This window comes from Diplotaxodon limnothrissa, linkage group LG4, assembly GCF_057381915.1.
Source record: "Diplotaxodon limnothrissa isolate DT_005_m linkage group LG4, D_limnothrissa_male_GT1.1, whole genome shotgun sequence".
NCBI classification, from domain to species: Eukaryota; Metazoa; Chordata; class Actinopteri; order Cichliformes; family Cichlidae; genus Diplotaxodon; species Diplotaxodon limnothrissa.
Genome location: NC_140599.1, coordinates 14,867,163 through 14,893,730, shown reverse-complemented (window position 1 = coordinate 14,893,730; position 26,568 = coordinate 14,867,163). Strand labels below are relative to the sequence as shown.

Sequence of the window (26,568 nt, the reverse complement as noted above, 5' to 3'; positions counted from 1 at the left end):
TTCATTTAAGACTTTCAAATAAGAAGCATTTCCTCTCTATTTCCACCTGATTCAAAGGCATGTTAAGAATGAAAATAAGGAAACATCTTAATTTTTTTTTTTTTCGTTTTATTGAGTCAGTCAGATCTGTCCTATGAGCTTTTTCCAGATAAGAGCTCTGGATGACTCACCAGCCGGGCTGCTGCATATCACAGCGGCACGGAGGGAGACCTCAACTTCCCACCCACCAAAAACAATAAAGGTCTGTATCAAATGATGCTGAACAGCTGGACAAATGTAACACGATTGGAGAGCAGCTCTAATAGTTTAGAGTGCTGAGAGATAAACAGACAACAAACATAATTCCTCCCAAACAGGATAGAAAAATAACATCTGTCACACCCATTCATCTGCTCCCTTATCCCAATAAAACTGGGGCTTCACTGAAGCAACTGTACTGATCGAGGTAAACAAGGTCACTTAAAACTCACACGGTGGCCAACTGTTACTTAACAAACACGTAACGTTGGAGTAAAAAAGAAATCAAACAAACCAAATCACAGACATGGGTTTCACTATCATCTGAAAAGGCATTGATTGCACATCTGTGGAAGCTTTCATCCCGTAGTAAACAATTCAGCTTTGTGACATAAAGGCATCTTAGAGTCTCGATCACACTGAAACAAATGGACGATACACTCGTGACCACTCTGGGTCGGTGGACTCAAAAAGAAAAACAAAACAAACAAAGAAAACATACAAAATTCAAAAAGTTGAAATTAAATTCACCGTAACAAATTAAATGTGAACGTGTCGTGACAATACTGCATACAAACAGATACACGGCAGGTGTGTGATCTAAAAATCTTGCATTTAAGAGAACTTTGACATTTTGGAGAACTGTGTAAGCTTGCTTACTCTGCAGAGAGAAGACTGACAACACGTGACAGTCGTTAGTGTTATGGTGGGGTTATACGTCCTATACCTTGGTTGACACATGACACGGAGTAGCCAGGGTACAGACACGAGGGCCTTACAGGTCCCGACAGGTAAAACAGAATGAATTCTCTTCCACTGACATTGTTGTTTAAAAAACAAACAAAAACAAACAAACAGCTGCGTTTCAGACGTAGAGTGTCTTGGCTTTTGCCCGCTTCTTCCTATTTCCAGCCTACATGCTGAGCTAACATATAAACAGAGTGGTTTCAATTCTCCCAGTGGGCCGAGAGTAATCTGAATAAACGTTATTTTTACCCACATTTCCTTCAGCTCAGTAGAGTCGCTTTAGCAGAGTGGATAAGAAACAGGTCAAACAGCGGAAGTAAAAGTCCTGACTTAAGGTCCACAGTCTGTTGTTCTGGAGCTTTCATGCACACTGCACATCCTTCCTTTTCAGTTAAAGACGTATTACAAAGATGATCTCAGGGAAACTGTGAATGCATCCTCGCTATCTGCACCAGCAGTCCAGGCACTTCCTTAGACCAGACGTTTAGCTCAGAGCCTTTTTTTGCAACAACAGAAAATTTAACTCAATTTAGCAGCTAGTTCTGCGAATTAACAAACAAAATGTGAAAAAATGACACAAATAATATATTAAAAAGAAAAAGCACAAGACTCCTAAGGATACACAAGAACCCCACTCTCTTTACTACTCTTCCTTCTCTGTGTTACAGTCCAAAAATTTTATGCGTCTGTGCAACAGGGAGTGGCAGTTTGTTCCTATTGTAAAAAAGAAAGAAAGAAATGACCTTAACCGTTACCTTCTAATCTTCACATTGTAACCTAGTGACCTCTGTGTAAAACCAAAGTCTTACAGTAAAGTGCACTTCATCTATCTGTTCCTTAATGCTTACATAATAATGCTTCAAAATAAGCACAATAACATGATTCACAGGTTTGATTCTCCCTCGAAAAGAAGACGGAGCACGGCACTGAGCCTGTTGATTCTACCGAAGTGCAGGAAAACTGTGCACCTGAACACTTCTTAAAGAAACTCCGGCACAGACGGATCATGACCGCAAACCTGTGCGACAGCTTAAATAACACGTTACACCCGGCATCCGTGTACCCATTCAGTAAGCGGTGCTACAAGACTAGGCGCTTGCAGTTTCCTATGTGCAAATTTCCAGCAGTCATGCTCTTGTCTTTCAAGCCTGTATTACTGTGGCGCTGAGAAAGACGCGGCTCCTCGGTGGAGGAAGATTCCTTATCGTTGCTTATGTGCCCTTGAGCTCTTAGCCGACCTCGGAGACGTCCTGGTTCACACAGGTCTCCTAGCAGTCTCCGGTTTTCTCCGCACGTCTGCAGTCTCTCTTCTCTGAGGGCTACCTGATCCTCCCATCGCTTTTCACTGGGCCCATATCAGATTTAGGGTCTGGGGACAATGGGCTCCAGGCAGTCTTGGAACAAGACCCCAAAGCTGGGCATGAGGAAGTCTGTGTTGCACACAAGTCGCCGATAACCCAGAAGGACTCAACAGAAGTGTCCACCCATGCATCAAGGGCCTGGCCCACCAACTGGGCATTACGCTGGGCCACCTGCATGGCAGGTTCTTGGGGAGGCAGTTTAAGCACTGAGCTCAGCTGCTGGAAGCTCTGCTCCAGGTACAAGTTCCCTGGAGGTCCTGCATGAAGCCAGCTGTCCTCTTCTAGAACAGAAGGAGAGAAAAAAAATCAGAAGAAGATGACATGAGTGTCTGAAAAATCCACCAAAGTTTTCAGATTTGAATGATCAAGCACTAATGTACGCCCGGGGACATTCTGCATGTTTTTATTCCCAATAAATCCAAAGCAAAGATTAAGACTAACAATGAACACCATCAACTGTGCAGTCTGACATAGCCGATGCCATGTTTGCCCAGGTAGGCATGGTCATTGATTACAGCACACACCAGCATTGTAGTTTATTTACTGTAGCTGATGAAGCTTGTAGGCAACACCAAACTTCTGTGTGTGTGCGTGTGAGAGAGAGAGAGAGTAGTTTTGGGCACTTTAAGGGGTGCGTCTACTTCTTAAAACCTTTATATTGCCATTTGTTTTCCAAATAAAGCATGCTGGAAACAGAAATCAAAGGTGAAAATCATATTTTTTAAGTTGATGTAATAATATTGGTTTAAAATAGTGGAAAGTAGAGAATTTAATAGCCAACATTAGTTTCTTGCCGATATATCAGCATGGACTGGTATGATAAATGAGTTTTAAAAAATAAATTAAATAAATAAAGGGGCAGGAAAACACCCAATAAATAGCGTTATGAGTGCTGACATCGTTTACCTAAAAACACATATTTGAATATTAGGAAATTGGTTTTAATAATGTGAAAACAAAACAAAAATATAATGTCCTGAAAAATACTTTCAGCACAGCATGCTTTTTTGGTGACTGGCTTTATTCACCAATAGCAATCAGTATTAGAAAAGCTTCTGTCATTAAACCTGCATGCTCTCTTTTCCATAGAGTACTGATTGGGACAGCTATTTAAAAGTGGTACTGTAAAACTAGCAAGGCCTCCTTCTTCTCTACCATCTTCAGCTGCATCGTCTTCCAATTGGGCCTCAGGGATTCTTAAGATGTTTGCGGACATAAACAAAAACTTGCTGTTACTGTTAACCATTTGCATTCACAAAAATTGACCTGAAAGGGTCAGACAAACTATAAAGAAGCAAAAATAAATGCATTCACCTGATACCCATCCACTTACATTTACCAATTACAGCAGACTGAACAACAGTATGGCTTTAACTTCTGTGTGAACCAAATGTGTGAAAGCCTGAAATGGTGTGTCACAAAATGTTGGAATGACATGACTGAAAACATTTGAAGTTCAAGACTTTTAAAGGGCACAGAGACGCCCTGTGATCGCGACAGACAGGACTGAACAAGTATTTAGGGAAAATGTAGTGCTTGACTGATTTGGTGTTTCATCATGTGATTCTGTCACAGAAAGTGAAATAAAGAAAAACATCAGCCTTATCTTTTCAAATTAAAAATGAAAATAAAGAGCTATAAATACATGTCTCACCTTTGCGTAGCGGCTCCTTGTTATTAAAAGTTAACGGCATGACAAGAAAGTGAACTTCTGCCACACGCTCCCATTGTTTTAACACCCGTACCGTCCAGGTGCCCGGCCGCAGGGGGTGCTGCAGTGGCGGTTTGTAGTGTGTGTACTCTGCATCCAAATCCACTGTAATGTCATAAGATGCCGCCACCACCAAAGCCGGGTCGACCCACACAATAGTGGCGGTGAGATTCGGACCACGTGCCCACTTCTGGACTGCCAGAGGTTCATCCAAAGGGCCGATCACCCCACCGAAGTTACGGAAGATCCTCTCTTTGGGATCCCACTCTGTGCCGATCTTAGGATAACAAAAAAAGTCATTTTTAAAAGATATTTTTAAAAATTTATGTGACATATGTTACGTCCCTCTGCAGCCCCTAATCATCTCAATGGTGCTAATTGGCCACACCTAGTCAGGTGTGGATAAAAGCATACCTTAGGCAAGCTTCCTGGGGGAGCTCACTTGCCTTTGCGGCACTAGCCATTTTAGCCAACCTGCTGTGCATTTTAGGATTTAAAACCTCTTCTCACTAACACTCTGGTATTCATCTCCTTTTTTATGTTGCGGCTTTGAGCCAGGTTGTAACATAAGTGGGGGCTCATCCGGGATCTTCGGACATTTTTGTGGAGACTGAATATCAGTTTTTTGTATTGCTTTTAAGTGGGTGAGTGAAGGTGTTCACTGTGATTGAGCTACGTCCCTTTAGTAAGTGTGTTTCAGCTGGGTGGCTGTGCTGCCCTTCCATCGAAGCACTTGTTTGTTGTTTTAGTTTATTGTGTTTGGTGGTTATCCTGGGTGGGGGTACAGAGTTTGGTAGGAGACTATATCTCTGGTCTGCTGCCTGCTCTCAAGTTGGCGTTTAAAGTTGCCTCGAGTCCGGTACACCACTGAAGACTAGACAGGTAAACTTTTATTGTTTTTAGCATCTTAGGTTGGGAGTTGTGCATAGTAAATCAGTGGCAGCAAACTTGGCAGGAGGTTTGAGACCATTCAATAATTATGGTCTTGTGCCTGAGGCAGGTAGGCCGTTTTTAAGTTGGCATAATGTATACTGTGTGTGCATATGTCAGTGTTGATGGATGCTAATGAGATCCTTGTGAGGTGAGTGCTTTGTGCTGTGACCTTTAGTGTTGTGGTAAATATGGCTACTTTTGTTGGATCACTTGTGAGTGTTGTTGGCCAGGTGATGGCAATAACACTGAGGGGTGCTGAGCAACCCTTGATGTGATCGTTGTGTGGCCATAGCTCTCCGTTTTGTGGGTGGTCACTAGTATGCTTGCTTTACTGAACCTTGTGGATTAAAGCCTTATGTTACGACCCGGCTCAAAGCCGCAACATAAAAAAGGAGATGAATACCAGAGTGTTAGTGAGAAGAGGTTTTAAATCCTAAAATGCACAGCAGGTTGGCTAAAACAGCTGGTGCCACCAAGGCAAAGGCAAGTGAGCTCCCCCAGGAAGCTTGCCTAAGGTATGCTTTTATCCACACCTGACTAGGTGTGGCCAATTAGCACCAGCTGAAAACATTGGGATGATTAGGGGCTGCAGAGGGATGTAACACATAATACAACAACACTGACAACACTACAAAAGAGACCCACTCCTTTCTGTCTGAAGAAGGTGAGTGAATATTCATTTCTTCCAGTATTAACATACTTTTTGTTAAACTAATTAAACTTCAGTTTAGCTTTTGTCAGATCACGCCTGATACAGCCACCCTAATTTTTAGATATCAGCTAGAAAATCTTCCTCATGTTGCAGTTGTCTTGATCTTGAAAGTTTGTACAAAAAAACCCTAAAGAGTGCTTACTTCCAGATTCTTGAGCCTTTCAAATTCTTTAAGGTTCTTCTCAAGGACGAGTGTAGCCTGAGGCACTGCCCACATCTCCAAAGTCTCCCTGGCCTTTGACTCCACTGCCTGGACTTCTTGGCGAACCAGGTACCCTTGGAAACGGTCATCATAAAAGTATACATGCACAGATAGAGGGACGCCTACTGGTTCAAACCTGGGAGAAAAAAAATAGATAAATTAAACATGACAAAGAAAATAGCTTATGTGCTGTGTTAGTGACAATAACAAAGCAAAGCAGAACAGACTCTCCACCTGCAGGCCTTCACGTTGCTCTGAGCAGTCACCAAACTCTTCAGGCCCAGGCGAAAGAATGACAAGTACGCCGTGAGAGCCACGTCACTGAGAGAGCCCACGCCATCCAGCTGCTCAAACAGGCTCTCCCAATATGCCTTGATAGCAACAGTTCCTGGAGCATACTGGCCATACAGGTGAGTGTCCAGGATGTCTATGGCCTCCTGGTTCACCGAGGACTCAAACTTGCGGGCAAAGAATGTTGGACGGGTCAGTTGCTGTGGATGAGGAAGAGAAAATAGCAAAAACATATTTGACAAAGAATTAGAATTTAGTTAAAGTCAGTTTGATTTAGCATTAAATAAAGCCCTTCTTCTGGAAAGTATCTGCAGTTCTGCCCTTGTGCTTATTCAAAACCACCGGACTCTGTTGACAAAAACAGTGATTTCCCATCTTCCAGAAACAGGGCTCATTAGTCTACTTTGTGTGCCTTTCCTTGCTTGCAGTCAGAACTAACCCCAAAGAACTCCAGGAGCCAGATAATAATACAAACTAATTGATTGAGGAAAGAAATATTTAAAATGTTTTTAAATATAACCTAGTGCTAGCAAAGTGTACCTAACAAAGTGGCCACTGAGTGTATATGGCTTCTGTCTATATCACCCAGCCCTGTTTTTTGTTTTAAAGTGGCATCCTCTGTTGAACTCACCTGGATTCGAACGAGGTCTTGTGGTTTAAAATCATTGGGAGAGCAGCCACACCAGTCAACAATGTGCTTGTACTGACATTTACAGCCCAGCTTACGGTTCCAGTTGGTGACGCGCAGGTTATTGTCCACCAGGGTGTCACACATGAGACTGTTCCCGAGCACTGTGTGGAAGAAAGACTGGGAAGAAAGGGTAGGAGTAGGTACGTTATTTCTTCACTGTGTGAGAAAACAGTGTGGCCAAGTGTTGTGTCCAAATTAAGCTTGTGTAAACCATCAAATATACCTATGAACTGTTTCTAACCACACTCTAAATTACAAAAAGGTCACAGCTCTATAGCGGTGAACAGACAACTCTTCTGAGACCAAACTACACAGATAAAATATAGCGAAGCCTCCTCATCTTGCACTTCTGCTGCACGCTGTGCCAGAAAGCTTAAAGTATTACATTATCTCTGCTGCTAGGCTCTTCTGACTTGGCAGGGGACGACGAGCCTGAGACAGGCTTCTATATGAAACTGTCTCAACAACGGGAGATAAACAGACTGCCTACAGCTCGCTTACCTCAGCAGGAAGCAGAGCGTAGGAATAGAACTGCTTCAGCCCCGACACAAGCTCGTCCTGGGAGTTGATGACGTACTCCACAAAACGGCGGGTGAGTGCAAACCAATCGGAGCCGCCTGAGACCTCCAGGCCTTCGGGGATGTTGCGCTCGCCTAGACGCCACATGTGGTTGTCACACTCGTGGAAGAGACGGTCAAGGCCCTGCTTCTTAATAAACCTGGAACACAGGACACAGCTGAAAATGATGGGTGGAAGAGACACGGGTGAAGGTATTTGCACCATTCATCGCAGTAAATGATAAAGAACTGTAACACTGCATTAAATAATGGATCTGACAGAGCTCTCTGCTCCCCAGCTCATCTGTATCTGCAGCAATATTTAAATACACTTCTATTTGCTGAGAATTTATAGAGCAACTTTTTGTGATTTCATTCATTAACATTGTTCAGTTACAGTTTTTCTGTAGTATTAAAAGGTGTGTCAAATGTAATTTATTATAAGTCAAAATGCCATCCCGATGTCAGTATTTGCAGACTGTGCTGCCTTTATGTAGCAAACTCACCGGGCATTCTCTCTCCCATGGGACTTGAGAAAGTTCTTATCTCTGTGCAGCGACAGGAAAGCCACCAGTTCATCATTGGTCCTGCAGGAGGGCATTATGGTGAGAATTGAAAGGAGGAAAGGTTATGTTGAAGCAGGAGACCAAAAAAAGGGCCATCTACAGGGTTCTTTGGACTGTGTTATGAGTATTGTGCTAGCTGAAATAAACTACTCTGGACACAGCACAGAAAACATTGTCTTTCTGTGCTGTGTCCAAGCAAGCCTTTTCCCCTTGAGATGGTTCAGGTGGACTAACAGCTGCTTTGTTAGGGGTTCAAAGCTGCCCCAGAAACAAGCCAGCCAAAACTGATTCATGCCCAAAATAATTCATTTGAAGCTGCCACTAGATTCTCTTATCTGCCAACTGTTAAGTTTCTTTGTAATGTTGCTGTAAAAAGCGCCGTAATTGTAGGTGCAGTTTTGCAAAAGGGAAAGAGGCATTCAAAAATAATGAAAAATGGCTCAAGATACAAACTTTGAGGGAATACAACAAACACAAAGTAGGTTAAAGAGGTAGTGCACACTAAAATGCTTTTTTTTTATTTTTAGCTCTAAAATAAACTTCACTGTGACAGAGTGAAAATGGCTCAAGACACCCTTTTCTGTTTGGGATTATGAAAGATAAGTGGTGTAACCAGCTGTTAAGTTTCTTTTGTTTTAACATGGCGGTTCAGTGATTTTGACAGGAGCAGAAGCAACACCATGCTGCAATGTTTCACTACACACCCACACGTCTCAGCACTGCTTTTGATGGCAGGACACTGAACTGATAGCAAGAGGGCGAGAGAGAGTCAAAGACAGCTTTGGGCATTACTAGGGCTTCAGGTAAAAGCTTGAATTTATACAGTTTATGACCATCCTGATCTCCCATGACCCTCTGTGGCAGACGTTCATTGACAATCTGTCTAATCCTCTTTTTTTCACTTGGCCTGAGATTCACTGAGCAACTCCTGCCTCACATATCTATGTCCCCTCTTCAGTAACCCATCTAAACTCAAAGCATCTTTTTTTAATCTTGCACTGCATGGATTTAGGCTCAAATGTGGGAGTGAATGTACACCTTAGGTAAAGTGCAACAAAGATTAGCTGTTGAGTTTATTTCTATGTATATATGTGTGTGTGACCAACCTAGTTGGAAAGTCTGTGGCACTAAGATTGATGAAAAAATCCCACTTCCAGTCCAGCATGGAGAGCAGATCCTGCATGCTGCGTAGGTAGGCTTTGAGAAGGCTGGCTCCTCCCCAGATGGTGACCATGCGCCATGGCGTGGCTCTCACATTTGGGTACTGCTGGGCTATCTGCAGGACCTCCCGATGCATGTAGCCAGACCGCTGTCAGAGTTTTAAAACCAAAAGTCAGTTAAAGAGTTAAATGAGGAGAGGCTGCTTCTGAAACAAAAGCATAATCTACTTTTAGCTTTGTTCTCACAGAGCTGCAGCTGCCACTGTGCCAAGACCATCACACAAAACTGGCTCCTGTTGAAAGAGAATTTGATCTGAGAAGAACAACAGCCACATGGTGCTCTGTGCTGTGGGTCATAATGACGAAGGAGGAAGAATCAAAATTAGTTTCTGTTGCTGGCTGTTCCTCCTTTAGGTGACTGCAGGTGAGACAAAAATAAATGAACTGAGCTTAAAAGATAGTCTGGAACAAACCACAGTGCGGGGATTAAAGGAAGAAATAGAGGCTGCTGAGCTGCCAAGCTTTATGCAGCGGTATTAAAAATTGAGTGAGTGAACATGTGACCACTGCAAGTGTCTAAAATATGCAAGAAACCAACAACTGAAGGTTCAACAATTCTTTTTATTATTTCTACTTGGAACTTAAACTGATTAATTAGAACCTAATTAACAAGGGGCCTGTTCACAAATAAGGAGAGCTAATAAACGTTGTGAAGCAATAAATGGGCAGTTTAGGGAGACACAGACACTTCGAAAGTGACTGTTTGGGGACACAAAGTCCAATTGTGTTTAGCAAAGCATGAATAAAGGGTATCGATTCTGTCTTGTATATTTAAAAGAGGACATAAAGATTGTATGAAAAGGGTATACAGTTTTTTTGCAGAAATTAGAAAATAGGAGAACGAATGGTCAAAGAGTAGTCTGAACTCAGTACTCGCCTTTAAACAGGAGAAGAAGAGGACAGGATAAGAGAGAGCAGAGCAGTTGGCAGACATTTTCTAGGACAAACCTGACCTGTTTTACAGCCTCATCTCTCAAACAGGCTTTTGCCTCTGAGATGGATGAGGTTAGGCAAGCAAAGTATCTAAGACTGTCTGTGGTGTGATTGTCCTACTGACGTCTTATCCATCATTGCCTCCGGTGAGCTGCTCTGCCGTCCCTTGGCAGCAGAACAGAGCAACTCCCTACGTCTCCACAACCTTTCCGGCAACACAGGTGCACTGAGAACAGGCACCTGTTTCTCTGCTGTCTCTGCTGAACGCACCTGAGGTCCCTGCCTCAGTACCAGCCGTGCATTTGTCTTTTGCCTTCCGGCTGCACATGACAGCAGACCTTTCCTCCACTAAATCCAGCCCCTAAGAATAACCACACTTTGCTCTATCCAGGCTAATCCCCTTTACTACACTGTGAGACCCGTGGGATAACTTTAACCTTCATAATGCAAATAAGATCTAACTGGGAAAAGCATCTGTGAGTGCACCAAACACATACTGTTTAATATAATATTTAAGCACCAAAAATAATACTGTCTAAAGAGACTGCATGGCAGTTGAAGCTCTGTAATTACCTTATCCACATGGATGTAGTAATAGTGGTCACGGTGATAAATGGCTTTGATGAGACGTTTGAGCTGCCGTACAGCACGGCCGTGGACCATCAGAACGAAAGCCACTCTGACGGGGTTCTCCACTTCGGATAGGCTGTCTTCCAGCTCACCAACAGCCTGAACTGGGTGTGACACACCTGTCCCAATAGGACAGACAAATATGACTCAGTAGGCTTGGGGGCACCTCTAAGCTAGCTGTTTAACAGGCACTATTAATGGATTGAAAGAGATTTAATTTTACCATGTTACATATCTGAAGTATTCAAAATCTAAAAGGGTTTTCTATTACTTTCCTTTTTGACAAAGCGTCCAACTCAGCAACACTGCAAGCTGCATTTACAGTAATGGCACAACTGAGCCAGAGGCGTGGGTTGAGTCTTTTGGCCCTGTGCAACCCCTGCATTATACTGCAGTTGCAAACAAGTTCCCTAAATGTGGCTATACAATCAGAGACATTTGACGATCTATAATGTATAACCCTAAAACTAAGCATAGCAATGGGCAAAAGATGGAAAGATTCTTCTGAGTTAAGGACATGAAACAGCTATTTGTTGCTGTTTATCATAGTGGGTCAAATCTTTTTGTTTTTAGTATTTGAATTTAGTACATTTTTAATTATGTACCAAAGAAAACTGTAACAGCTACAACATTGTTAGACTGAAAAATAACAAAATCTATAAAACAAAATTATCCTATAACTGTCAAGGAAATTTGGCAACAAAGAATGTCTAGACTGAAAATGCACTGGTGAGTAAAAATTACAGTAAATGTCAAAAAGTGTCATTTTGTTCATTTTTTACATTCATCTCCTTTCACGTTGAAGTTTGTAGACTACACGTGATTATAAATACTCATGCAAACTTTAGCGGGTTCTCACCAAGCTGAGGGCAGAACTGAGGGAGTGACTCTGGCATGAGCTGCCCGGCCTGATGCTGGCACACGATGTTGGCGATCTCCTGTCTGCACTGCTGTGACGCGGCGCGGTGCAGAGCAGACAGCGCATCCTTTCCTATGATATCACATTTAGGCACAAAGTCACTGTTGGGGGCTTGGTGCGCCCCGTCCACGCTGCCTGGCTCTCCTGGTATGGCAGCAGCAGGTAACTTGCCTGCCCCGTCTGGGCGGATCTCGCTAAGGTTACGGCTGCTGGAGAGATCGTGGGGGACTACACCATCTACTCCAACCCCTGTCATTCCCCGTTCCTGGGGGGTCTTCAGCCTGATGTTGGGCTTCCCTCCACGGCGGCTGCTCCCTCTCCTCAGTGCACTGGCACCATTGCTTCCCTTGTTTCTCCCCGACAATGAATTCTGTGCGTTGTCTTTCTTGGGGTCCTGGTTGTCGTGGTCAGGCAGCTTAGACTGTCTTAGTTTTCTCTGAGGAAAGAGAGAGAGCAGAGACATATTTTAAATCCTGCTCTGTTGCCAGTCATTCCATAAGGTTATCTTGGACAACCACTACTGAGAGGAGGCGTTATTTCTTTGGAGTCATAATGAATCATAATGAATCCACAGAAATGACACATAAGGTAAACAAAGACCTCGACTAGGGCAGCAGTAGACAGATCCCCAGAGGGAAGGATGTGTTTACTTGCTTTTGTTTTTTTCATTCTGCCAATCTGGGTTATTTTTAGCTGAGCCTCTGCCTTTTTATGGAGCTAATCTGCAAAAAGTGGACAGTCACACATGATTCCAGTGATTCACTGTACCGACCTGAGTTTCCTCCCTCTGGCCGAAATCACAGGCAGGAAAAATGCACACACATGCAAGTAGGTCACATGTTTACAGCCCCTTCATACACACATTAAGAAGTGACAATGTGGCAAATTTACTTGCACTTTAGTGCTAAAATTATCTCAAAGAGCTCAGGGGGATTTTGTGACAAATTAACAACAATATTCTATCATTTTAGTTTATTATAATAAAAAAAAATCAGTAAAGCACTAACTTTGATAGTGTTTGACTGTAACCTCTTAAAAATCAAACCAGGGCTTGAGAGCTTCCTTAAAATGTCAAGATAAGACCTTCTTATAAATGCTTTGACATAATAAAATCAGTGAAGTGTCCCACTGCTGCAGTCTCTGGCCGTAAAATCTCTAAATGTTAAGTCCACCCAGTGTTTGTCATATAGTTATACTTTTGTGAAAATGTCAACATAAAAGGGAAAGATCAGCTTTGGGGCAGGTGCAGAGCTGCCCGTTTTCCCCAGCAGGAAAATTATGTAAACACTAATGAAAGCTAGAAAGGTCTCTTTCCTCAAGTGCAAAAAACAAAACAAAAGAATGCATCATAGAGAATAGTGTGTTATCATCTAAACTGATGTTGTATCAAAATGAAAGAGGACCCAGTTTAAGTTTTACATCTAAGGCTCGGTTTCAAAGCAAAAGCTTTGAGTGAATCAGTCTCACTAGAGTAGAAATCACACCTCAAAAAATAAAGGCAGAGGACTTTTTTGGAGGGAAAGACACTCACACGCACACAGTTTAAGCCATTTTAAATCTTCTAGCCAAATAACATCATAGTTTTGGCACACTAAATTACTGGTTCATATAAAAAGTCCCTTCAAAATATTCATTTGGAGAAGAGAAAGAAGAGCGAGTGGGTGAGAGTGTTCTGCCTCTGTCAGAAGTTATGGTAAAACGTGGGCCCGCTCATTCGCCTCACACCGCTGGCACCCCGACAGCCCAGAGATTGTGGGAACAGAAGATGGACCGGGCCTGTGCGGTGGGACGAGGAGCCAGATAATACATGGCCAACACACCAGCTGCCAACCAATAAAGCAAAGTCAGCTACTGGCTGCCAACTGCAGTCTCAAATCCAATACAGTAAGAGGGATTGTGAAGTAAACTTACACAGCAGTCAGTGCAGTGCAAACCTACTGGAAGATGCTTATATACATTTAAGGAACCTTGCCATCTTTCTGAGAAATTATGACACCATACATGTCAACTCATCAAGAAAGCTTTGCTTCCTTTAATCGGTGTAAGAGCGGGTGCTTTAGTTACATCTTTATGTCAATTTCACAACACTCAAAGGCCAAACTAAACACAACCTCAGCTTCTGTGGAAGTGCTGGGAGGAAATCTGTGGTCTGACCAGCTGCACGACACTAACTCAGAATAGGCCTTAGAGAGTGACTACCCATGTTGCCTTACTTAACAAAGATTTATCCTTTTTTGTTGCCATTTCTGACCTTTTCATAAACCAAATTGTATTTGATGCAAAACGCCACAGCTGCAAAATGTGGCATTAATATGTAAAAATGCCAACAAAAACTTTTTGTTCTGAAAATCAAATTCCTGTAAAATTCAATTAAATAAAAAAAGAATAATAATAAAAACATTAATGGCATGATAACAACAAGCATGATTGCCAGCAAACATTCATAAGAAAGCTTAGTTTTCAGCTGCCAGCTGACATGTTTTTTGTGCAGAAAGCCAAGCACGCAGCACGGGCTAACATTTCAATTTTCCTTATCACTTGTGTTCACAGCTTTTAATTAACACCATCATGTCAAAAAAAAAATGTATTGATTCAAAGGCAAGCCAGTCAGCCTCTTTACTTTCCAATTAAAGTCGAGTGAAACCATATCAGCGTTGCCATCTGCTGAAGCGTGAAGCTGCAGCAGCAGCGAGCACTCAGCTCTGCAGGAGAACCCGGGCGTGCAGAGGGTGATACGAGGATGACAAGCGTCATGTCTTCTTCTGTCCTCGCAATCCTTTCGCACTTCTGCCCAAGGGATTTAATATAACGCATGTGACCGTGTTCACACATGCACTGCCAGACGCTGATTAGAGCAGATGCAAGATAAGGCAGAGATCGCTGAGCACGGGGAGACCGTTCAGAGGTGAAGTGATGATTAATGTGCACGCTCAAGTCAGAAATTTGATTCTGCATCTGCGAGAGTGCAAACATGCAGAGACCAAATGCTGACATTTGCATAGATGTCTGCCAACATAGCTGCATATAGAGCTGACATTTGTGCTGAGTGGTAGTGCCACAACTTCAGGGCCCAAAGATTAAAAACAGTCAATAAATAAATCTGATTAACAGTGAAGCAAACAACCAGTGCAGCTCTTTTCCCATCCACCTGCACACCTTTTAACTTTAAGACCATTATGCTTTCACCTGAGACACTCAACAGCAACCCCCGAGGTGCAGTTGAGCTTCTATAAAGCAGTGTGCACTTCTGCTCATTTAGAAACACAGAAGAGCTGCATTTAAACACAGAAACCACAGCCCTGCACACATTTCTCTTATCTTTGCTGAGGCATGTTTAAGCATGAATACAACTGGTGAAACAGCAAACAGAAACAGGTGATGAAAGCCGGAGCCTCTCTCAAAATCACTTCAGCAAGAAAAGTTGACTCACTTGCTGCATTTAAAGGAAATGATTTATTTATTTAGTCTAACATCACCATCTGACCGATTAGCTCATGGTTTAAACTGAAGTGGTCAGCAGCAAATCATTTCCTTGGCAAACAGAGGCTACTGTCCGCAGAGTAATGACCCATCTTTTTCCCTTTCTCTGAAGGAACAGCCAAACATCTTTCCCTCCCCTCCCACTCGGCCACTGTTACATCTGTTGCCTGCCTTAAACCTTGCCAGGCACAGAACTTCAATCTATCCACATTGGAAAAAATTACACCACCACATTGCTTGATACATCACAATAGTGAGCTGGCAGGGCTCCCACCTCAGTTTTCAGTGTGCATTCCTGTGGCTCCATCATCACTGGTGTGTCTCAAAAAATGAGTCCTGTACACGCATGGTTCACCTATCTATGTTAACAGCTCAGGTTACCTGACTTAGAGGGAGAACTGGAACAGAAACTGCCTCAAGGTAGCGCACTCCAGGTGTGCCAGGGAGACCCAGGGAAAAAAATTCCCACACAAGACTTGGCTACTGTCGAAGAAACGGTTTCAGTGGTATGTAGGAGAGGCAGCTCTCTGCTGAACTTTTTGGTATGACTCAAAGCTAATTGAAAGTCACAGAACAGCCACAAGCACATCACAATCCACAGGTTGATATAAATAAGTAGGAAACATAAAACAAAAGAGATCCAAGTCATCCTGGAACTACTACATGAAGGCGGTCCTGCTCACACTGATGAAGTGTTTGGGATCAATGAATCACCAGTCTGTTCTCATGCTCCCTCAAACTTACATTACTTCATAGCATACTATTCGTCTTAGATATTCCCCTCAGTCTGTTTTTCATCACATTTTAACAACGCCATGGTTTCCAAAAGAAATAAACATGAGCGGTGGTACCCAAGCTCACCGCTGTTCCTTAAACAAGTTAACTACCACTTAACTACTCCTCTGGTTTCATGGCTGTGACAGTCTAGTAACGAATACTTTCTCACCAGGTAGTGTGGTCAATGAGAGACTGAGGAACAGACAGACACGCAGGCAAGTAGGTAGGTAGGAGGGCTGGACAGGGCTGGTCCGTTGTGCTGAAATGTTTGGGAGCAGCGCTCTTCCCCAACTGCTAACAGCTAACATCAGCTTTAACTCACAGGGGGCTAAGTGCTAACGGCTAGCTCTACAATTAAACCAAAGCGAATAGCTGTCACGCCAAATACACCCGGAGGATCGGTTCCTCACCTCTGCCTCGCCTTCTTCCAGACTTCTCAGACTCCATACCACAAGCCCTTGAATCAGGAGGATAGTTAATGCGGCGGCAATCGCTAGTTTATATCGTCGGAGCAGCTTCTGCACTCGAACGCTGGCCACCATTTTTCCGACTCCGGTTGACTGGGAGCGCGTGCAGGGCTCATTCTGAGCGGCGCGCCCACGCGAGGTCGCTCAACATCCCGGTTTGCTGGAAAAAGTTATAAAGACGATTAGAACTGCTTATAATAATAATTAGTATTTATTTATTTGACTGTATTTTATAGCGTTCACTCACATTAGTTTTTTATATTTCCAATGACCTGAAATAAAAATAAATAAGTAAACGTTCTTTTTTAATTCATTTTCTATTTTCTTATTTCTTCAACATCAGTGTAATGGTATCAGAAACAAAATAAAAGAATAAATAAAAATATGCATTATATTTTCCTTCAACTTCCAGGTACAGACATAACATGACACTGACAGGTGACATATTAAAGGAAAATCTAACATACACTACACTTCATAGCATCTTCAGTTAGCATTGAGATTCAAGTTTCAGGAGGTCAGCCTTTACATTGGAGCTCAGTTTCCCCCCAAAACATGGTCCCTCATTTGGTGCTTTGATTCAGAACTGAATCCACCGTAGGTGTTCATTTGGGTTGAGTTACTGCAAAACCATAAGTCAGACATTTACATCCCCAACAGGTCCCAGAGCTCATATGACCCCCCCCCCCCCCCCTTTTTTTTTAAACTTTGTTACATAAGTGCGTTGTAAAAATGTTATATTTAATGAAATCTGGCAAATCTGATGAGGTGCACGGTGATATTTTCTTGAAAGTGTGATATAAACAACATTTTACTTTACTTTTATAAGTAAAAGTAAGCCAAGTCAGTCAGGATGAGGGCATTGTTCTCCTGAAAGAGAGACCGTTCCCTTAAGGATAGCAGTGTTTCATCATAGAACAAAGGTAATTAGGCAGAAAAGCTGTGTATTGATTTGCAGTCACCCTTCCCTCCAAGGTGGCGACGAGACCCGCAGCATAACAAAGGCATCAGATCACCTTCAGCGTTATGGGTCAGGATTTTACTTGAATTAGGCATTTTTTAATTTTCTGTACTGATTAGGCCTGCCTATCAACACCCATTCATATGCATTTACATAAATAGTAAAATTCAATACGTGGTATAACACCCCCCCCCCCCCCCCAAGAAAAACACACAACAACAACAACAGACAAACAAACAAACAACAACAACAACAACAACAACAACAAAATGCCACAAAATATCAGTTAAGAAAACGAATTCAGAAAATTACTTCATTATAAAATGATACACTAAACTGTATGTTTACGGATTTGTTATTTATGTATTTATTACTGTGTAAAATACGCTGACTCGAATGAATACTTATTACTTAAAAAGCTTGCTGGAGTTTGGCTTTTCCAAGTTTTAGTTACTTCCCTCTCCCTGTAAGGATGGCCAGTATGCAAAACTAATTTCTCCTCGCTGTCTCGAGGGCAAAGTATAATATACTGATTCAATTCAGCAAGCTTGGGCCACAGCCAGATATGTGAAGTGCATATTAAGAGATCTGTTTTATCCTGTCTACGGGATGTCAGTGCCTCTCTCCACCTTTAAGATATAAAATAATGAAAGTATCTGGGGTGACATACTTTATGAAGTTTATCTAGTAAAAAAGGAGAAAAAGGGCGGGGGCGCATGTTTTCATAGTTTCCATCTATGAATACTAATGGTACATTTTGGGTCTTTGTTTGTGTAGAAAGCCTCTAAGGATGGGACACCCGCGGTTGCCAGGGTAACGGGACTCCAGCTCAGGAATCCGGGGTGTTAACTAACTTATACTGGTCTGGATGCCATTAGTTAAACAGCGGAGGAAGCAGCAATAGCAACCTGCTGTAATATTTATTCAGCAGCACAGACGCTGCTGTTTTCCGTGTCCGTAGCCTGGTGTCCTCCGCACATAGAGAGGGGTCCAGCTTAAAAATGCCTATTAGCCTAAGTAATGAGTCTGTGTGCCCGTGCGCTGCTGCTGCTTCCAGTCAGTGTCAGTCAGACCATAAACAAAACCAATGCTGCTGTCCGGCTCCAAGCCACAGCGACGTCACGCGCGCTTCGGGGAGGGCGTCAGTGCGCCGTCACGGGCTCTTAAACGCTGTGTGGCGTGTTTGACCGAGTGGAGAGAGTTTGAGATCCCCACTTTGCAGAGCGCATGTGGACTGCCAGCCTGTCCGGGACTGAGCGCACGATGAAGACGAGCGACAGGAGGACAGTTTCCTTTTCTGATCTGTAAGATGAGAGCCCCGGCGCTGAGGCCGAAGAGTTCAGGAGGATTTGTAAAGGGAAGATTAACAGTTCACGAAGGAGAAATGTCCACAACTGCAACTCCAACCATCCCCTCCTTCCAGCTGACATCTGATCAACTCACAGTGGTCGCTGCGTCCTGTAAGTAAAGCTTTAAGGATGTAATTCGAGTAAAAATCGTTTCTTTAGAGGGAGACATTTGGATACAGCATTTGGATTTAATCTAGCCACACATGCAGATAGCTATATATATATATACAGGCTTTTAATGTCTCAGCTTTGGCTCTTATGTTTACCAAGCCCATTAAAAACAAGCTTAGACACTTGAGTTTGTCATTTTAAACACACCAGAGAAACTCTGGACTGACATTTAAAAACAGTGAATAAGCACATTTTTATTTAAAAAAAACTCATCACAGGCTTCAAATGTGCAAAGTGAGTGGAAAGAAAATGCACAGTGTCTGACTCAGTGTGATTAAGTGACTTCTCATTCTCTCCGGCTTCAAGCAGTTTCCTCTCTGGTGTTCTTCGTGGTTATCGTGGTGCTGCTGTCCATCATCTACCGCAAGGATCCTCAGTGCTGCAGACTGTTTTCCTATCAGGGGCCACATGCAGATATGGTAAGGAAAAACAAACCACATGGCAGAGAGTGTATGTGTGTGTGGGTGGGGGTGAGGGTGAGGGGGGACAAAAAAAACGCCCTGATGCTGAGTTTTGTGGGGGGTTTTCTTTGTAAGGTGATCTGTATGTTCAGTTTCTCAGCACAAACTGTTGAGATTACACTCAAAGACAGGCCGGCACGCAGACATTAAGGCGTGTCAGATTGAATTTGCATAGCGGCACAAACATGGCCTACAATAAACTTGATATGATCAGTGTCAGTCAGTGAATTTGCTCCGGTGGAAATAGCGCGCTGCCAGAAATATCTCTTGAGTGCTGCACTATCTCTCCAATAGAATTGGACAGAATTAGCACTGATGCTACTTCAGCACCATAGTGGCCTAATTAAATCACTGCAAATCAAATTTATTTTTTTTCTGTCCCAGCATTGGCAGGGTGAAGCAAATCAACCCAAGTCCTTGGGTCTGTTTTTAGCTTGTGTGTTAAAAATCATACCTACAAAATAACATAACTGTTTGCTCACTAAAGAGAAACACTTGACTATCCTCAGTGCTGCAGGTGCTGGTGCAGGATAAACTAAAGAGGAAATGCAAATACTCCCAAAGAATTATACTGTTTATTAGTCGTCTGTTTCCTTTTCCTGACCCGTCTCTCCCCTCCATTAGTCCCCAGGGGTGAGGTTTGAGTGTTATCTTTAGATTGCAGAGACACAACTCATGCCTCCCTCCTTCAACTGACAGGAAGCTGTCTGTTCAGCTGTGTCTTTAATGGAGAGGCTCTGTTGTGCCTGAGTTTAAGGAACTAACAGACTGTTTCACTTGTACAAAGTGGCCATGCTGACCTCTGCTTACAGCTGTACCGTGTTGCTGATAAGAGAAGCACATGATGGTTTCTATTTACCCACAGGTCACGTACAGTGAACTGCACGTGACAGATTAGAGAGTGATGAGTGTCGTTACAATTCCTGCGATTAATTGTGGTGAAAAAGAGGCTTTCACTCTTTTGACCACAAGCGAGAGAAAGTGAAGATTGAGCAACACACACACACAGGCGCTCTTTCATTGTGTTTCATGTCTTCGACTTCATAGTCACATACCTTTCCCTGCTTCAGTTTGCTCCATGAATAGTGGACCGACCCCACGGTGGGTGTTGGAGGTGGGGGGGAGACAAGAGGGACAATGGGAGCTCCTTTAGGCTGCGGCGGAGGAGAAAAAAAGCACACTGCTGCTGGGGTCCTCCCCCGACTTCGACACTGATTTTACACGGTTGTGCTTTTTTCTTCACGCTGGCTGATTCAATGGCAGGCGACAAAAGCTCCTCTCCTTTTTTTTTCCTTTTCTCTTCGACGTGGTGACGTTTCTTTCTTTTTTTTTATCCTCCCTCTCAAAAGTACAAACCAGTGAGGGGAAAATGACCTTTGACATCACCTTTTCTTGGTGCCATCTCTGTGTGTCTGTGAAACGTAATGAGGGTTATGGCAAAGGTCGACAGATCGCGTCACTTTGATGGTGAGTGATGTCATCGTTTAAAAAGGCCTGGGAAAATAATAAATCTGATAAACTGATGATATGTTGATGTGACCCCGTGTTAGTGCAATCTGAGCTGCCTTTGTTGCTTCTGTGTGAGAAGAATCTCTATAGTATTCGCAGCAACTGCTGTTTAGCTCATATCTCTTGTCCTCATGCTGGATCTAAATCTCAGTCAGGCAACAAATTGACTTTGTGGTAAAGGCGGCTCAAATGACATAAAAAGGCCATAATGTGTATTGGAGTGTGCTCCTTAACAGGTACCCGCCGGGGCTACACGGGCAATAGAGGGACGCTGAAAAGACCACACGGTGTGGTTTGTTGCCTAGGGACCTTGATGACACAGTAGGACATCACATTGTTCTCCACACAAAGGAGACTCATTTAGACGTGAGGCAATTACCTCGTTTTACTAACGGCCTTTTTTCAGGATTTCTGCACCTCATACAGTGAGACACTGACGGGTCTTGTTTTATAGGAGGAGGAGGCACGGAAATCTGAGGGTGGTCGTCTTATTGATTAGATAATTTATGGTACTGCTGAACCAGCCGGTGCACCAAAGTGACTAAACAAGGCATGAAAATTGGTCAATTGGGCTGAAGTTAGTGGTTCTCAGCAACAAGAACCAGAAAAATGCTTCACCTAGTTAAACTCTAAAGGTGAAATTCCAGTCCCGTGTTTAATTAATAACTAAGGGGTTTTTTTTTCCTGTCCCGCAACTTCTTGAATTTATTACTGTTTGTTTTACAGGGTGCTCCCTCTCAGTACTACAGCAGCAGGCAGACGCTGGTGCCATCTCCTTTTCTCGAGCAGACACAGATCACTGATGACAGCAGCACTCAGGTGAGAGAGCCCATCATCTGCTATTAAGCCAAACAAAGCACCTCTCTTCCCCTCTGTGTATGCTAATGGTTAAGGCAGGGCCTTCATTCACATGCACACACTCTATAATACACATAGGCCGGAAAGTCCTCGTCTCTGAAGTGAATGTTTCTGATGAGATTTATCCTTTAACGTGGGTATCTGGGAATAATACCCATCTGGGGTATATGATGGGGGAAATAATTATTTGATACCTGCTGAATTTGTAAGTTTTCACACTTACAAAGAAATGTGCAGTCTCTGATTTCTATATAACATTGTATATTATAATATATATATAATATACATATATTATATACAGAATATCCATCAGAAATCCAGTATTTAACACATTACATAAAAATAATAAACTGATTTGCATGTCACTGAGTGAGATAAATATTTGATCCACAAGCAAAACATGACGTAGTACTTGGTCGAATAACCTTTGTTGGCAAAAGCACAGCAGCAAAACGTTTTTTGTAGTTGGTTTTTGCCCACTCCTCTTTACAGAAGCTCTTTAAACTCATCCTTTGGGTTCTCGTCTAAGATTTTACATCCATTGGCCTCTCAATGTGCTGAAGCCATCCTGCACCCTTAGCAGAAACAGCCCCAAAGCATAATGTTCCCACCTCCTTGCTTAACTCTGGGGATGGTGTTTTCTGGGTCATACTCAGCATTTGTCTTCCTCCAAACATGGCAGGTCAAGTTGATGACAAAGACCTTTTGGTGTCATTTGACCACAGCCTTCTCTGAATTATTTAACCTATAGGTGTCTTCGGACGGGCCTGTACATGTGTCTTCTTGTGCAGATCCGTGTGGGCTCAGCAAGATTTCAATCCACTAGTGTAGTGCGTTACCAATGGTGCTCTTGGTGACTGTGGTCCCAACTGCCTGCCTCCTCCGGTATAGTTTTGGGATGATCCATCACAATTCTCATGAGAATGAGGGTAATTGTTAGTCATTTTATAAATTTTGCTTCTTGCTGACAGTGTTGTGGCTCCTCCTAATGTCCTCTGACAACTTTTTGGTCATGCCCGTGGTGGTGGAGAGGTTAGAATGGTAGAAAGTGATTATGTGGACAGGTTTGCTTTATACACGTAAAGAGCTGAGATGGTGAATGTCTGCAACTGACTGACTGATTGTAATTTGTATGTCACATGGCCACACAGAATTCTGGCTGGTTCAAATGCCTACTTCACTCATGCAAATCAGTTTATGTCTTTTATGTCATGTGTTTGGGGTTTTTTGTCTGGATTTTTGGTTGGTATTCTGTCTTTCTCCATTAAAATGAACCTAACATAAAAATCTATTTCATTTAATTTCTTTTCTTTTCTTTCATTTCTTTTTAAGTGAGCAAATCTATAAATTTAGCAGGGCTCAAACACTTATTTCCCCCACTAAACTTCAGACCACTTTTCACAAATAACATAAAGACACCTGCTTCTTGTCCCACTGTGGTCTGTTTACGTCTCAGCAGGCAGGTCAGCTGTTCTACGTCGGCCTGCCCTCCAGCTACAGCCTGCCTGTGCTGGAAGGCCCCCTGCCGAGGCTCCCCTCCTATGAGAGCGTCCGAAAGAAGGACCGCCAGAGGCAGATCCACATGATGATCGCAGACCGTTTTGGTCTCAATGGACCCATTGTGACTGAGGTGGGGTACACTAGAGACTAAAACTGCATTACACAGTTTGGTATTGTTGTAAAGCCTTTGGAAATGTAGCCCTTCAGGTGGTTTTGTTAAGCATGGGATTGTGGGAGAACATTAAATCTCCAAAAAAAGTCGGCTTTTTATTGAAAGCCCTCATTTCTATTGACACAGTGGGTGGAGATAACAGAATGAGACTCTCTTTATTATTGTTAATAGAAAGATGTTGGCACACAATGTTGTAACAAGACCTTAGACTGCATTCAGAGCGCAGTAAACAGGATGCAGTATCAGCTCATCTAATGCCTGCTGCCGAATTGTGCTGGCAGCTGCGTTTCGAGGTTTTACCGTGTTGATCTTTCGCTTAGCTTCTAGTTCGCACAACGCTTGCGCAAACAAGGTAATGAGAAAAAGGAACATCAAACATAATTAAAGCCTGCGTTCTGAGTGCAAACAGTGCCCAAGAATGCAGCTTTGTGCTCCCATCTTCCACCGTTTTTTTCTACTTTGACCTCCTCTCCGTTTCTTTAATTAAACACCCCCTAGCATGACTGCTCATCACCAAAGCACATTCACACACAATACTCTTCTGTCATCCCATCACTAGTCACTGACAAACATTCCTCTACACAATCTGAACTCTATCTTGCAAGAGTTCAGATGATGGACCCCTTTATTTCCCCGCCTGCCCTGCGTGGCCCGAGGCAGGACGGCAGTAAAACTTTGCAGCCTGGTATGCGTGCACGTGTGGTGCGGGTATCAAACGGGGGGCAGGGTTGTGGGGTTGCACTTGTCGCCTGAGGGTCCCCAAGCAATTAAAAGATAAGAGGACTCAGTCAGGAAGCGTGAATCTGCTAGATGTGATGAGAAAGATAATATATTTGGGGGAAAAAAGTAACATGTTCCAGACAGCCAGGATGGGGATGGATTAATTGGTAATGTAAATACAAACACGTTCTGCTTCACCACAGGGTCAGATTTCAGTTCTTTCAGGCCTGTGGATGCTCTCAGATTAACTCAGTCCTTCCGGATTGTTCGAGGACTTTTAATTTTCCTGAAGAATTTTGTGGTCTGCAACCTCGGTGGCATTACTGTGCGCTCTCAGACAGCTATGGAGAACAGTGCCCTTTGGCAACTTGGGAAATGTTTCCCAAAAGTCTTCAGAAGTCTCATCACTGCATACAAAGGCAGCAGTATGACAGTAACATGTATACACGTGCATCTCATTACTGAATGATATTCCATGTCTTTCCTTAAATCTGTATTAAGATAGCAGCTGTAAACATAATATTACCACTTGATTAATGCTATATTATAATGACCATGGAGTTTGCATGTTCTCCCTGTGCCCATGTGGGTTTCTTCTGGGTTTTCCAGCTTCCCCATCCACAGTCCAAAGACATACAAATTAGGTTAACTGGTTATTAGGACATAGATGTGAATGTGAGTGCAAATGGTGGTCAGTCTCTCTGCGTTGTATTTAATTCATGCTACTCCAGTTGTATTTGTTTGTGAAAGTATTTGCCTACAGAAAGCTGACAAAGCAGGGTTTTCAACCACTGCAAACTTTTCTCTGAGCAGTCGACCAAACTATCAACTATGTGGTTGACAAGTGGGCCAGAATAGGGAAGGAGTGACAGCAGAGTTAACCAGGAGTGAGAGAAGTGCGATCAAAAAAATACAGCAAGAAAAGTACCAAAAGTGGCCATTTCAGCTCCCTGTGTGTTATAATGGTGTGAAACCAGCCCAGTGAAGGAACAATGGGCTGGTTTCAGTCATTATGCAAATGTACTGTTTATAAGATTTGGGGAAACCTGCAGTCAGCCGAGACTGAAGAAGTCACTTGGATGAGTGACGAAACGTTTCTCCCACAAAACGCTATGTCCAGATGAACAGAATCAACTTTTGGAGATTTACTTACCTGGATGATTGAACATGCATCAAGACGAAAGCAAAATTATGAATTCCTGAAGTCCTGAATAAGTCGGAAATCTGAATTTCTGACTTCCCAGTCAGAATTTGAATCTAGAATGTTCCTTCAACTTGGATTTCTTACTTGGAAAGAGAATAAAAAACAAACAAACAAAGTATTATGCTGTATTGCCAGTGATACAAGAGTTAGCTAACTTAGCTAACAAATCCTGTTTTTACTTGCTTTTGTTCCGATATCTGAGTTCGAAGGTATCTAGAACACGGTGGAACACCAACGACAGCACAATCTAGAGTAGGGCACAGATTAGTTGTACCACATGTTTCTGACATTGCCGCCATCTGACTGCAGGCAGCTGGGCAGTCTGAGCTGCCCTAAGCTGCCCAACGACTCCCAATATGCCACAGGTGTCGAACTCCAGGCCTCGAGTGTCCTGCAGGTTTTAGATGTGTCCTTCATCCACAGCTGATTTAAATGGCTAAATTACCTCTTCAACATGTCTTGAAGTTCTCCAGAAGCCTGGTAATGAACTAATCATTTGATTCAGGCTTGTTGACCCAGGGTGATATCTAAAGCTTGCAGGACACCGGCCCTCGAGATCTGGAGTTCGACACCCCTGCAATATGCTGTCACCATTGAACTGTCATTTCCCATTAGCCCTACGACAGACTCATGATCTGTCCAATCACAGCTAAAATAGGCTCCAGCTCCACCCCACACATCCCGCAAACCTGAATTGGATAAGCAGAAATAATGAATAGATGTCAGCAGCCTATTTTTTCACTCTGCAGAGATTATGTTACATTAGCATTTTGAGTCTGAAGAGCTGATTAAGTTTATTTTTCCATTAAGTTCTGTTAAATGCTTATCTTGGTCCACCTGCTGGCTGCTAACTTTATCTGAATCAGAGCAGTTAACCTGTGGATCTGAACACTCCACAGACCCTTCAGTTACTTGCTAATTTTAAACAATTAGCTATTCTGACCGACAGTTCAGCTCATAGATGTTCGTGTAATATTTAGTGTAAAATCTCTTCTATCTTTTTCCCCCATCTCCTACAGCCTCCTCCAACATACGAAGAGAGCATCCGTCAGTCGGTGGAGCTGCCGTACGACATCCTCTCATCCAGCCTGGACGTCCCCTCTGCTCAGAGTTTCTACACCAACACTAGAGCCGTCGTTCAGACTGACACAGCGCCTCCAGCTAACTTTGAGGCCGCCGACAACACCGTCCTACCCATGTGACGCCGATCAAGCCATCAAGCTTTCTGG

General features: G+C 43.1%; 2 protein-coding genes across 4 annotated transcripts; one reads left to right on the top strand and one right to left on the bottom strand.

The window, feature by feature from the left end:
• Window positions 1-231: 231 nt before the first annotated feature.
• On the bottom strand, window positions 232-16,509 carry xylt2 (xylosyltransferase II). The gene is made up of 11 exons (XM_085352265.1): window positions 16,378-16,509; window positions 11,651-12,146; window positions 10,735-10,910; window positions 9,115-9,317; window positions 7,949-8,029; window positions 7,387-7,603; window positions 6,826-7,002; window positions 6,138-6,394; window positions 5,844-6,039; window positions 4,000-4,333; window positions 232-2,626 (listed from the first exon to the last, which is right to left on the bottom strand). The coding sequence occupies exons 1-11, from the start codon at window positions 16,507-16,509 to the stop codon at window positions 2,304-2,306; spliced, it is 2,592 nt and encodes an 863-aa protein (XP_085208391.1). The 3' UTR covers window positions 232-2,303.
• A 2,116-nt stretch (window positions 16,510-18,625) lies between these two features.
• LOC146633466 (uncharacterized) lies at window positions 18,626-26,568 on the top strand. 3 transcript variants are annotated; one of them, XM_085352261.1, is made up of 5 exons: window positions 18,626-18,855; window positions 19,225-19,334; window positions 21,612-21,704; window positions 23,200-23,373; window positions 26,359-26,568. In XM_085352261.1, exons 1-5 carry the CDS (start codon window positions 18,705-18,707, stop codon window positions 26,539-26,541), a joined length of 711 nt encoding a protein of 236 aa, XP_085208387.1. In that variant the 5' UTR covers window positions 18,626-18,704; the 3' UTR covers window positions 26,542-26,568. The 3 variants fall into 3 exon arrangements, with proteins under 3 accessions (XP_085208387.1, XP_085208390.1, XP_085208388.1); XM_085352264.1 differs by having other exon boundaries at window positions 19,222-19,334; window positions 23,203-23,373; XM_085352262.1 differs by having other exon boundaries at window positions 19,222-19,334.